The following is a 14535-nucleotide window of genomic DNA, read 5'->3' on the forward strand; positions in this document are numbered from 1 at the left end:
AAAAGTGACGGCTTGTTATGCATATTGAATGAAGAAAGACATTTCAGAAGGCCAGGTTTGAAAAAGAGCAGAATGTAGCCGCTGCCGAAGACATAGTTTTAGGACACCCATACCCACACACAGTGTCCTGGGATGTTTAGTGGCCAAGTAGTCAGGATCTCTGTTTAACATCTGCAAGAAAACGAGCAACTAGCCTCCACTGATGCCAACAAAGAGAATAATCATGTTTTACTCATTAATACTCAGCAGAGTTATAAAGTTTTCCAAGACTTTTGCCCTCATCTCTACACCTCTGCAATCTCCAGGAGCTTTGGTCAAGATCACAGAATGCTTACACATACAAAACTAACCTCAGTAAAGTCATAGGCAATCTGAGTTTCTGACTATACTGTTAGCACTATTAAGCTCAAATATAAAAATCTTTTCGGAAGCATTTTCCAAGAGCATGGAGAGATACAGTACTGTATGTGTCACTTCATTCCACATCATCCCAAGTAAACATTCTTTTTAAAAGGCTGATTCTTCCCCGCCCCAGCCTTGATTCGATTCTGGTTGCTCACTGGCTCTGAGAGACATAGCGCCACTTTCTAGACCGCAGACAACTCCACCATGGCAATGGACTGGATCCTCCACTGCGGCTATATTTGACACTGTCTAGATTTCAAACAGGGGTGAAGTCACTTCTATAATTGCCTCCAAAGTGGCTCCAATTACAGAGTTTGTTACATCAGCATTCCAGCTGATCTATTTTGCCCCAAAATATGTCTGTGTATCCATAGTGTACCCAGTACCTCCCTACAAATGTTTTGCAGAGTGTCATGTAACACAAACCATTCCACTGCTTTCAATGTGACTGCTATTAACTGTGCAGGTGACCTTTTGACTGGTCCTTCCAAATGACAGCTCTCAAGTTGCCATTTATCTTCTGTATAGAGTCAAAAAGATCTGTTTTATAAGGTTTAGTGGTGGAGATACCCTTAAACTCTTGAATCTTGATTGTGTCCATAGAATAATTTATGTTAAAGGAAAGAAGTAGATCACATTTTGGTCATGTAGCGACTGTGATAATGTAGTCAGATACCGTTTCTCATATTCAGTACTCTATTAATTAGACCCCTTTTGTGCATTTTTTTCTGTAATCTCCCATTATTTATAGGGTTATACTGAGGTCTTGCACACTAAGTACTGGTAATAGAGAGTAGGAGTTGGGCCTCTGCCAACAAATTAACTGGCTTCAATGTGAAGCTCTTTCAGAACACTAGCCCTAAATGTCACAGTAGATCTTGCAAATCAAAAACATATTGTGACTGCTGGCTTACCAAAAGAGTTTAGATGGATGTTAATATTGATTTCTGTGCTTCAGTACATCATAACAATAATGTCTTATATGTTTTCCTTAATGAATTCAGAACACTTATTTTTAATTATCATTTTGCCCATACCAGTTTTACTACATATAAATCATATGAAATATGATTTGGTACCAATTTGGGATAACCATAATTTATAACACCAGCTCACGAAAAGCTTATGTAAAGGCTGCAGGTTTCCAGTGATATAATTGCACATAAGCTGCAATGAGGGTCACAGAAACCCAAGGACAGCTTTTCAGAAGCTTGGATTTGAACTTGAAATATTCAGGTTGTAACACTCATCCTGTACTCTAGGTGAAGACTTTGAAAACATAAGGCATTGGGCAAATGTATCGGTTATATAAATGAAAAATAAACCAACTACAATTTCACTTATAAAGTCAGTTTTTAACATTCCTTTGTTTTATTGTTCAATACATATTCTGTTCTGTATATAATTTTACAATAAGTTTTTTTTCACCTAGTCATTAGCCACATATGGCCTGGTTCCCTCCAACAACACTGCACAACTTGAGCAAGGTGAGCAAATTAGAGGGCATTGTCTGCCCTTCCTCTTTCTCTCACTTTAGGAGTAGTTGCTGCTAGCCCATAGGAAAAAGAAGTAATTGGTGATTCCTAATTGGATTTGTATAAAACAAAAAGTACCAAAGAGACTTGATCATTTGACAATGACACTACAGTTTTCAATGTGGTAATACACCAAATGAATGAACTATTCATACGTTCGTACTGTACTATATGTTGATGGATTGTTACCTAAAGTCACCTGGAGACTGGAGAATGGTCATAGACAAAAACATAAGATGGGACAAATGTTGTGACACAATTTATAAAAAGGCCAATTGAGACACTTTTTTCTTAGGCAGCTCAGCTATTTCAAGGTAGAACTTTTTGAACAGTTCTGTAAATCATTTATTAAAAGTGTCTTATTTGTTGTCTTTCTTATTAAAATATACCGTCTCACTTGTTGGCTTGGCAGCATCAGCTCTGTTAATTGTAATATGCTGGGGGAAATTACTGAAAATTAGCAAAATAATTGGGGCAAATCACACCAACTTAAATATCCTCTACAAAGAAAAGGTTGTGAAGAAGGCCAGTGATATGGAGTGTGTGTATCACCCCATACATTGTGAATTTTCACTACTCCCATCTTTCATCTCCACTACAATATCTCTCTCAAACCATGTAAACTAATTCTCTTATCTCCTATGTATACTAGTGTTCTGGTTTCTCTGTTGGTAATGTTTGTTTTTGTATTAAACTGCACCATTAAACAAATTTCCCCTAGAAGATAATGAGGCTTGAATTGAATTGACTTAATACCTGCTAACATGCTGGTAACACTGAATCCACACTTTTAGCACTGTTGCAACTGCTGTTTAAATTATTATTTGTTTCCTTGTTTAAAGAAATTGAAAACCTGTGACTGAAATCTGAAAAATTTGGATCCTTTTTCATGCCATGATTCTGCAATCATTTTGAAAGTTTTATCTCATAGTGTGCAGCCACTGATAAATAATTCTATGCAATACACAGGGTTTAACAGATCCCTGGAGGCAAATGTCAGGACGTTGTAGTGTTCGCTCTTCTCCGGGAATCATTAAACAGAAATCATTGTGCACAGGAACTTGGACAGCAACATCAGACAGAAAGAAATGTAAATTTTAAAATATTTTCATTTGAAAAATATTATTTTGCAACTTTTTAAATTTTCAATGAACTAGCTGATGAAAAACACAGTTTAGTTTAAACAACAAACAACTTCCAATTGGGTTATTATTGTGGCTCCACAAAACTGTACTTTTTTATGTGAATTAATTACTTCAATTTTCAGTTCCTGGCAGAGCAATATGTCAGGTAAAGGGATATCAATTTATCTGTCTTTATACTTCACAACTACTCCACACAAAAAAAGTGTTTCAGTATAATTATTTTTTTCCCCAGCTTTCAGCACGACATCCTCCCAACAAGTCATCACAGAATCAAGATGTCAAACTGATATAATTAATTACTAACCAGACACACGTAACATTGAAACCTTTCAAAATGATTGTAGAAATTACTGTAGTTAGGACACAGTGACACCATCTTGTCAACCTTTCATAAAGATAAATGTCTTTGTTACACTTGTAGTGGCAGAAAACTAGGATACAGTTGGATGGTTCTGGATCTAAGCAGACTTTTTAGTGCACTTCCAGTAGGAATCAGATTTAAATGAACCGCAGTACAGTATGTTCTCTGTAGCATTTAAAGATATTTTTAAAAAACAGCTCTTTTAATCATATAAAACCTGTCTGCTGTGTTTATTTGTTGAAATTTCAAAGTACAGAAAACCTAGTTAATGCAATCCCCTCTATATCATACAGCAGTAATCCTTTAAAGCAATTCACGGGCTGTCATTAATACTTTCACATCCTTGCTACGTGGACATAAATATTTAAAGAAAATATCTGGGGATGAAAAGAAAAAGCATCAGTTATACTGTAGGCCTTCTTAAGGGCAAACATATTAGGTGGAGTCCTAATTAATATGATCAGAACAGTTTTCTTCAATCACTGCCTCCTATAAGCCACTATAAAATCCAAACTTGTTCATCTATCACTATTATTAATTAGTAAATGAGACCTATCAGTCTCAATGTGATATTCTGTTTCTTGTATCTGAGTTTCTGAGAATGCCATATTGTGATGCATTTCCGTGTTTTTTTTTTTCATAAACAATCTCTTTACTTTTTTAAGTCACTGTATATAAGGAGCAAGTGTTAGATGGATCTTCCTCTGTCCGATATTTCTCTTGGAGTTGTTTTTACCCATTTTACCCATAGAAAGGGTAACATTTCTCTTTTCCAGAAACCATTACCAAAGGTGTGCCTACTATCAGTTGGATATTTATTGTTTAACCTGTGGTCGAGGACAAAATATATCCAAATGGATAAATCATGTATAAACCTATTATTACTGAAGCTAACTTTCATTTTGCCTTTTTTAGGTGTGCTTCCTTTCAAGTATTGTTTTGTACTGGCTCACCTTCCCACCTTCTTTTTGAAGGTCTATACGCTTTAATGGAAACTACATTTCCAAGGGTAAGCGTTTGATTGCTACTACAGTATCTTTTTCAAGGTACTTTAACTTGCAGTGAACAAGAAACTACATTTTTGCAGTCATTGGTACAGTCACTTACATCAGCAAGCTAGGATACAGACAATATCCATGTTTCTACCTTTCCTTAAACTTAAACTTCTTTTTCATCATTCTTTTCCCTCTGTCTCAGTGATCTGGCAGCAATGGCAGAAATGTTCCCTGACAAAATTGGTTACCTGTCAGGAAATAATCTCTCAGTTAAATATATGCATGGTGAAGGTTTATGTTATACGTACACAGAGAAATGAATTATTTAACCTAAATCTCTGAAGCCCCAGACAGTTTCCCTGAAAGTACAAAGCTAATTTTCATAGTGATATCCGTGACAATAAGTGTTAAAATAAAGTGTTAGGATTCTGAGAGGATTCTGAAAAAAAGAAAGAAAATAGTCTTGTGCATGTGTAAGCTTTCTCTGTAAATTCCATGCTTCCAGTAGTGACCATTGTGAAGCTACATTATAATCATTTTCAAGAAAGACAGCTTTGTTCTGCCCTTTTCATATTTAACTGGCTGAAATGATAGTTTCTTTCATTCAACTTTTTCTCTGGTTTTGGTTTCTCATCTGCTCTTTTTGTTCATTTTATATACAGTAAATTAAACTTAAATCATCGTGGACTCAGGGTTCAAAGAACTGTCCTCACTGTCACATACAGCACCATAGAGAAATGCTTTGCTCTTCATATTGCACATAAGAGCTTGGTAAGACATTAATTAAGGTGACAATTAAAGAAGGTTGGTCAGGGGTGGGTATTTACACAGTAGTATATAGTACTGTATATGAAATCTGATACTCACAGTAACCTTTTACCCTTTTTCTTCAGAACAAAGGAAGAATTTTTATAAAGGAGAGGGTTAGTCTAGACAAGTTCATTAGGCAGAAGAGCAAAGCAAATACAGTCCAAACATTCGTTTTGGATGGGGAAAAGAAAGGATGGGGAATTTGATGTGCACAGTGAATTGTTTTGTCAGGGGTGTCACGTTCATATATGTGAAATGTTCTTAAACCAGATTGTGGTGACGTTGTTTGTGTAATTGGCCAATGCGTTAATTATTCTGTCCTTTAAAAAGACTTCCATGCCAGCTGTCCAATTATGGAAGCAGGTGTCACCATTGTTTGACTTCTGATACAGCTGTACGCAATCCCACACTACTGTGCTCCTTTGCTCTCACTTGTGATGGCTAAGAGTTAGTTGGCAGCTGTATGAAGGTGGAAGTTAATTCAATGACAGGTCCTGTTCTGTCAGTCCACCAGCCCATGTTCCCATCAGTAACTTTAGCCACATTTTAAGAGCAGAAAGACCACCTTCGGATTCTCTACACACTAGTGTGGACAAAAAGTAAATATTTAGTTATTTAATTCACATGATTTCATTATGTTGCTACACCGCAAAATGCATACAAAGTCTAAATTTATTCTTCTGTCCTAAAAAATGTATAGCGTGCAGTCTTTGTGGATATTATTAGATATCATGCCTACAAAAACAGGTTTCCACTTCCTAAGGTATCTTTAGTAGCTCCAAATTTAATGTTTGTTACTACGCTGTTCCTGCCAGCAATTCTGCAAAATTCTGGTTTAAGAGGGGGGCATTTAATCCTTATCTTCACATTTCTATCTGATCTGCTTTGACCTTTTTACTGTACATTTCATCCATAACACATACAGTAGATCATTTCCATTTTCAAATTACTGTTGCATCTTCCTATATAGCTGGTCTCAATGGACTGAATATGAATTTAAATAGAGCAGGAAAATCTCAGAAAATTTTCATTAAATGATCAATTATCTGCAATATATTCAGGATGCAGCTTATTATGGGTCACTGCCTATGTTCATCACAGCTCATGTCATCTATATGTAACCAATGAAGTGTCACATCCAAACAAATTGTGCGAAGCTGTCAGAAGTCTTTCTAAATAATAAGGAAAACTGACATTTCTGCTTGGAAACTGCATTTTATATGTAACCTCACTTCTGTCCCCCTTATGAAAATGTCCTGTGTTACTAATGGAAGAAGATACAGCATATTTACCTCATTTGTGGTATTTTGAGACATTATAACAGAGGACTTACTGTTTACGTTTACTATGTATGACAAGAGTTTATTACTCCTGCAGTACTGCTCCTCAGATAACTTTTCTGAGGTATTTATCCTATGATAATGCAATCCATATTAAAAGTCCTAAAATATTTTTATGTTAATAAACCTGTCCTGAAAGCAAAGCACTGGTATACCAGCTCTATAGAACTACACTGAGTAATTACTAGTAGGACAGGTTTAAAACTTACATTAAATGTCTATGATTCCTCATGAATTCAATGATTGTTTTGCAATAGCCATTTGCTTCATATCAAGTTAATGTGACAATTGACCACAGCATATCTTGGAATATTCTGATTATACTGAGCAGCTGTAGTAATACACCATTAGTCCATGGGAAGGACATAAGAAAGTCTGCTGTGTTGACTTTGTCAGCGCCCTTGTGTCTTTTCAATAAATATATCATGTCCTCTCACAATCTTCTCTGTTCTCAGCTAAACAGGTTCAGTAAAGCTGCTCAGACCTATACTATTCCTGTAATATTGTGTTGGTCTGATAACGTTCCATGAGCCATTGTGTAGTATTCCTGTCTCTTGACATGAAAGTCAAGTGATGATTTCTGTTGGAGTATGACTCCTTCGAGCCCTACGAGAAACATGTCTTTCGTATAATGGATGGATGATAGAAGTGACCTTTCTTTTTTTTCTTTTCTCTCACTAATCCTCTTTTTTATATTTTTGTTAGAGTCATCATGTAAAGGTAATACATTCCCTGTTCTTAAAGGAGAATGCCAAAAGGAGCACTTAAGTTGACTTATTACTTAAGTGTGAGGGGGGAGGGGGCAGTACTTTAATTGAACAAGTCAGGATCTTGGCTCCTTCTTTATTAAAGACTTTTAGCTGCAAAGGTTTAATGCAGAATGTAGGGGAAGCTGCAATGCCACATCGTACTTTTAAAAGATTGACAGATATTTATTTTCATAACATTACAGTACAATTGCTGATTTTATTGAAATTGGCTGATTGGTAAAGTACTGGTGTAAGTTAAATACTAATCTAAATACCTCATGTACTATAAATACTTTAAAAATATATATTTTTGGGACTTAATTTATATTGAAACAGCAAATTATTTAATAAACACCAAAGAGAGAATTTAACATATATGATCAATGGTCATTTTAACATGTAGAAGAAGCATTAATACTAGAATCCCTGTAGTAATCATTCTAATTGTTTTTGGTTTATGAATCCAATCCAGTTCCATTCAGATTTAATAGAGATCAAATGGATGTGCAGTGTATCAAACCAGGAAAAATGTTCTCACTGCAAAATTCCAAAAGTTGTATTATAAAGCTAATGTATTCCTGCATATAAAGGGGGAAACTACAGTAGAATTATCACATTCATCACAACAGCAATCAGCTAGCTAATGTTTTGCCACCTTTTATCCATTTTAATGTATACAATCGCAGCATTTGAAAATCGGCATGTCAATAATTATTATGGAGCAATTATGTACAGTCAACTTTAGGTGAATAATGATTGCTAGGAAAGCATGCCATTTAATGTCTGTGCATATTGTTATATTTAATTATAAACCTTCTTAGATATTTTTGGTACTGTATGATTGGCTTGTGTAATTGCCTCCATTGTACAATGCAGTAACAGATTGCTGTTTTAGAATGAAATGCAGCAGGGTAATAGCAGTGACCTAATTACATGGACACCCTAGCAAGATAGAGTCTGTACAAAGAGCCTGTCATGTTTTCTTTATATCCTCTTAAATTCTTGATGGAATAGGGTATTAGAAAGTTGAGTTCCACATTAAAATTGAAGTAAGTTTAAGGTGTTGCTCTTTAATACCAGAGACTAGGAATTACATTTCATAAACAGAGAACGAAGAGGGTTAAATATGGCAATTAATCTAATATACAAAGTGCTGAATGCAAGTCATTGTGCACATTGCAAGTAGGAAATTATCTTATATGTTGGGTCGAGCCCTACCCCTATATACAAATTAGAATTACCAGACTTTTCTCAATTAAAGAGTAGATCTTCATTTTTCTTTAGTATGTCATAATCTGCTGGGCAGCTCAATGGCACAGCATTTAGGATTGCTGTATCACAGTGCTGGGGTCCTGGGTTTGTTTTCTGGGGTGTTGTGGAGTTTGCATGTTCTCTGTTTGTTTGCATGGGTTTTCTCCAGTGATTCTGTTTCTTCCCACAGTCCAAAGACATACCAGTACTGGTACTGTAGGTTAATAAGCTTCTGGGAAAACTTTGCATAGGTGTGAGTGAGTGCATGTCTGTGTGTGTCCTGCAATTCACTGGTGACTGGCGTCCCATCCAGAGCGTACCCTGCCTTCAACTCATTGCTTGCCAGGAAAGGCTCCAGCTCCACTGCAGCCCTGTATTGAATAAAGTGGTCAGAAAATGCATGAATAGATTTTCTAAGCTTTTTCGGCCAAACGTCTGCACTTTAAAATCTCATTTTCATCTATAACTGGGATCATCATGAACTGTTAAATGACAGGCTACTGTATCGAACATCTGGAGGCAGTATTATATTAGATAAGCAGCTTGAAGCAAAGGGCCATAATAAAGCTTGGGAAAGGCTGAGCATGAAACACAAGCAAAGCACTTGTCAAAGCACTCCACTGAAATACAGACCATGTGCCATGTGTCATGAACTATATCCTTCCACCTTAAACATCCTTTTAAGTGAAAATCTGTACACATTAGCCAGCCAATCACAAAAACAAAAATCTTAGCAATCTTAATAACAATTGGTGAACTGTATACAGTATGTTGTTATGTGTTTGCAAGATATTGGATTGTGAAAGCAAGGGACTGGAGATTAACATATAAATATGTAGAGTATGTCAAGGATAGATAGAGGTCATTGTGATATATGATATTCAATTACTTGGTAATTAAATGCAAAGAAAAAACATAATTGCTTTCATCACATTGAATTTGCTTAGTGTAAGACATATTTTAGTATTAGGAAAAATAAAGATGAAAGGTAGGCTACTGTTGTATCCTGTTAGAATCACAAAAACTATTATAATTATTATTAAAACTATGATTAATTAATTCTAAAATTTCTAATGGCCGAGCCAACACATTTTAATAATTTTAATACACAATTTAAACATTTAGGTTAAATCACTTTTATTCTTAAAATGCTCAACATACATTTCCATAACATTTGGATATGAAGTACTGAACATTATCATCTTTTTGAGACATTTGGATTAATTTAAACTTTAATTAAAGTATTATTATTTTCATTGTGTTATTAATATTAATTGGGTAGCACTTTACCATCTTACATTAGAGCATTATAGTATTTTAAATTTTTAATTTTTGCGAAACCTTAAAGTCTTTAACCCGTATCGTCTTTGAATTTGTCATTACATTGCTGTATGGGTGCAGGTAATACATGGTTTTAAACTATTTTTAAATGTTCACCCATACTTTTCTTCGCTGGTACTCAGGTCACTGTTAAATGTGGAGCAAGATTTACAATAAATGACATTTGCAATGCTAATCAATATAAGTTTAAGAACCAAGAAGTGAGCAATTATTGGATCGTTATTCAAAGTATCGGTGTGTCCTAAAGATAAAGTCATCCTTGCAGGAAACAAAATTGCTTGTGTGCCTTTGATGAAAATTATGGAAATGAGGCCATGACTTTGTGTTAGCTTAGCAGTGCAAACAAGCCCTGTTTCAGAAATTCAGAGCAACTGCTAAATTAGCTATTATAGAATCCTTCATTTTGTTTCAGGTTTTTTACAGAAAGATTGGGATTTGTACACACCCTCTCATGAAGAGCTAGTTCCTCACTCAGACTTTTGCATATGCAAAGGAGACACAGGCCAGCATAGATCTGTTTGTCATTTGCCTTACTTTATCTCCACAATGCCATACAGTGAATTGACTGGAGGAGTGATTTAACTTTATTGCCTATGCTATAAGCTTGCAGCTGCTTTGCCCTAGAAGCAGAACATATTCAGGAAGACTCAAGCCATCCGACTAAGGAAGCACTTGTTCATTTGGGTTAGCTTGTGGCATGTTTTAATGAAAGACTTGAAGCATTCATCCATTTTCTAAATGCTTCTTACATTTAGAGAAAGGTTGCAGAGGAACCAGAGTCTATACCAGCAAGCAATGGTCACGAGGCAGGGTACATTCTGGACAGGATGCCAGTACATCACAGGACAGACACATAAACATGCACACACTCACACAAGGGCCAATGTTCCCAAAAGCTGATTAACCTACCAGTATGTCTTTGGACTGAGGGAAGAGACCAGAGCACCCAGTGGAAAACCACATGATAATGGGGGGAACATACAAACTCTACGCAGATAGCACCCCAGATCCAGAACTGAACTCATGGCCCCAGCACTGCGAAGCAGCAATGTAAACCACTGCACCACTGTACTACCAGCCTTGAAGATTAGAGTTATTTATTTGAAAAATTTAAATTTAACAAACAGATAAACCTCTTAAGCATCGTTGGAACATGAAACAAACCCAGCCATGTTGTTGAAGTCCAAGAATGGACCAGATATCATCCTCTCATTTCTTATGTTCTTTTAATTCAGGATATTCACATTTGACACTATAAACATCATGTTAAATTCTAATTGCAGATCAATTGGAAGTTAAAAAGCTCATGTTTAAACCCCAACTCTATCTTTAAACCCCAAATCTATCCTGTCACTTTAAAAGACTGGCTCCATGTTTAGGAAATTGTTATGAGACAAGAAGTGCTTTACATTTGAATGTGAGTTTAAACAAGCTGTCTTGCATCTTGGCCTCTTCTCCCTAGCAGCCTTGGGCGTAAGAAGATGGCAGCTGCTTTGCTCAAATTTAGAAAGACCTTAACATGGGTCACATGACTGGTTTTCAGTCTCTGCGATGAGATGATGACATTTTCCTTGGTGACAGTATGGTGGGGAAAAATATTCTTGTAATAAGTAGTACATAGGAAATGCACCGGTTGTTTTTACGTTTGTTTGCAACTCTTAAAAATACATTACTGGAAACGAACAGCAAGGCTTAAGACTGCACAAAGAGTAGTTCATTCACAGGACAAGCTGCAGACCCAATAAAATGTGAAGTGTTTAACTAGCAAGCACTTAACTAAATTGCTTTTCATAGCTGGTGTCAGAATGCGCTTTGGTAAAAAATGAAAACAAAAAACAGGATCATGTGTCAATGCAAGCCGTTCGAGCAGGTCAAAGACGAGTCTAAGCTGTTAAGAGACCTTACCTAGCAGGTGTCACCAGTGGAGGTTATATTACAAATTAAGTTTAATTTCTTTTCAGCTTCTGTGCCAAAGTTTGCCTTCCTTGTGTGATTTACCCAGTAAGGAAAAGCTCCCAAGGATAATAGAATGTGCTCTTTTAATTCAATTTGTATTATTATACTGTGATAAATTCACTTATTTCAAACAATGGCAGGCCTTCAGGCATGGTAAATACACAAAACTCTATGAATATTTTTGTTTTTATTCTAATACAATAACTATGACAACAAAAAAAGAATCACTGGTATATTCCTGTTGTAGGTATTTCTGTCTGAAGCTGTTTAGAAATGGGATGCTGCATCTTTGCTTAATCTGATCTGATCTGAAGTTCAGAGACAGGGTTTTTTTTTCTTTATTAATTGTTTGATTCAATTTCAAATTGAAAATTGATCTGACATAGTATTTGTTAACACAGTATTTTGTATTTGATCAGATTTACAAACTATACCAATAACACTTAAAACTATTCAGACATTTCACACAGAAGCAGTGTTCAGATTTGCATATCCTTAGATAGAAAGATCAGACTTCTGTGAAGGATAACGATCAACACAGAGCAAGAGTACTTTACAGCATGATGTGGCTGGGTAACAATTGTGGAAGTTCATCTGCCTCTGAAGTGCTGTCACCTAGCTCAGGAAAAGCCGTTCTTTTTAGGGAGAAAACCATTAGATGCAATGGGAATAACAATAACTGGATTTTCATATTTCATGAAACTATTTTTTTTCTTGATTTCCCTTTAATGCGTTAGAAAATGTAACACTCACTTCCTCTTGCACAAAGGTCTTGTCTCCTGCAGTGTAAATTGGACTGAAAACACAATGTCCTTTCCACCTACTGTACATCATCAAGAGCTACAATATGTTATTTGCATTTCAATATTTTAAGACTGGAAAGAGCACCAATATCATTCTACACTGTTGCCTGCTGTTACTGTAAAGGAAAGGAGATACCACAGTGTAGACTGATTTTTCACACCAAATACAATCTCATATTTCAACATTAGGTGACAGCTATACTGCATATGGTGTCCTCTGTAATGGGTGTATAGCATAATCAACTAGCTCTCTGTCCTCTGTTATACTGTATCAGCCTAAACGAGGCTGGCATTATATTTACACATTCTTTACACTACCATGCTCCGTTGGAAAAATAGCTATCGACACAAGGAAGAGCATGAAATTCTGAGCATAACCCTTAAACTGTCACTCATGGAAATATAATTTAGACAGAGGAAAACTAATGATGCCTTAAGCTGCCACTTTACTGAGCCGAAGTTTAGAAGGTGTTCATATTTACCTTTACAAAATTGTGATACCCTACAGCAAGCATGTTTCAACCACCTGGTCAAACAGAGGAAAAGTGGAAGAAAAAGACAGCTGGTTTTAAAGTGAGCAGTATGAAGCAAGTAACACTTTATGGCAAATGCAATGCTATCTGCAGACAGCACATATACTGTATCACAATGCAATGACATTACTACGGTATGCAATTTGTTACAGTAGGGTTATGTTTCTTTTGGATTTCTGTAATCTAACTAATTGACACTTGAGTATAAGGTCTCTATCACATGCCACACATAGTTCGACCTATCTCTTATACAACCCTAGCTTACAGTAAACTCTGAGAGATTTGATTTGATGTTTTGAAATAATTTTAAGAAACTCATGTGATACAAAAATTAAAAGCTGGTGTTTTAGAACAATATTCCATGACAATTATAATATTCAACATTTTATATAATTTAGTGTCTATGCATTTTTCACACAACTGTACGCTACTGTTAAATTTGCTTAAAAATGCCTATTGAAAAAAGCTTTCTTGTAATAAAATCTAAAGTCAAAGAGGCTTTAGGTCAGTATTCCAGCAGTTTATTAAAGTGACGGGCTGGAGCAAATACATTTGGGAAGTTTTTAATATTAGTCAGATGTGTGACTTAAAAATAGCGGTGAACTTGAAGAAAGGTGAGGAGACGGATTTGAGAAAAGTACAAGGTGTCAGCTTTCTCTTAGAGCTCATTCTCACAAAGGAGAAGAAAGGTGTAGCAATATGCATGTCTAGATTTTAGAACGGGTTTTTGAGTGTCCATCAAAACAGCAGTTTTCCTACCTTACTGGGAAAAGACGCCAGTCCTCATATAAACTCATGGATGACAAGCAGTGTCCAGAACTTATGTGGTGTCACCAAAGGTAGAAGAATGATCTTCTCATGAAAGAGAAACAGAAAAGAAGAGTCACGCTGTCATTGTACTGCCATTGGTCCCTGTGGCCGGCTGCTGGCTCTTCCTGGGGTAGTACAGCCAGAGATCAGCCGAACGCAAAGTCACAATCCAAAGGCGAAGATGCACTAGTCAGTCTGCAGATCTGCTGCTCTGTTCCCTCTGCCTCCCTCTCTCGCTCGCTCTCTGTGCCTGTCTCTCGCACGTTCTCTCTCACTGTGTGCTCCTGCATCATCTGACAAGAATGGCACGACATGGTCCAGCCTGAGGTACATTAACCCTTTAACCTCCTCAGCCAGCAGGCAATCCTGCCTCAGCTCCAGAGGTGACAGGTATGTCCTTAGCAAAAGACCAAGGAGTTTCCTTTATCTCGTCGCTCTTGTGTTCTTATTGTTCCATTATCCTTTGTAGAAAATACAAAGAAACAATAAAAGTGAGAAACG

The 14535-nt window shown here is 36.2% G+C and overlaps 1 protein-coding gene across 2 annotated transcripts in view; it reads right to left on the reverse strand.

The window, feature by feature from the left end:
- LOC148648232 (opsin-5-like) overlaps nt 1-14504 on the reverse strand; it is a 34021-nt gene extending 19517 nt beyond the window's left edge. Inside the window, exons 1-2 of one of the 2 annotated variants that reach the window (XM_088608211.1) lie at nt 13984-14504; nt 13174-13217 (exon numbers count right to left, since the gene is read on the reverse strand). In XM_088608211.1, coding sequence (XP_088464337.1) covers nt 13174-13206 — 33 coding nt within the window. In that variant the 5' untranslated portion in view covers nt 13207-13217; nt 13984-14504. The remainder of the gene's footprint in view (nt 1-13173; nt 13218-13983) is intronic. The other variant, XM_088608212.1, reaches the window with a different exon arrangement.
- Nucleotides 14505-14535: the final 31 nt, after the last annotated feature.

This window comes from Lepisosteus platostomus, chromosome 15 (genome assembly GCF_059453375.1).
Source record: "Lepisosteus platostomus isolate fLepPlt1 chromosome 15, fLepPlt1.hap1, whole genome shotgun sequence".
NCBI classification, from domain to species: Eukaryota; Metazoa; Chordata; class Actinopteri; order Semionotiformes; family Lepisosteidae; genus Lepisosteus; species Lepisosteus platostomus.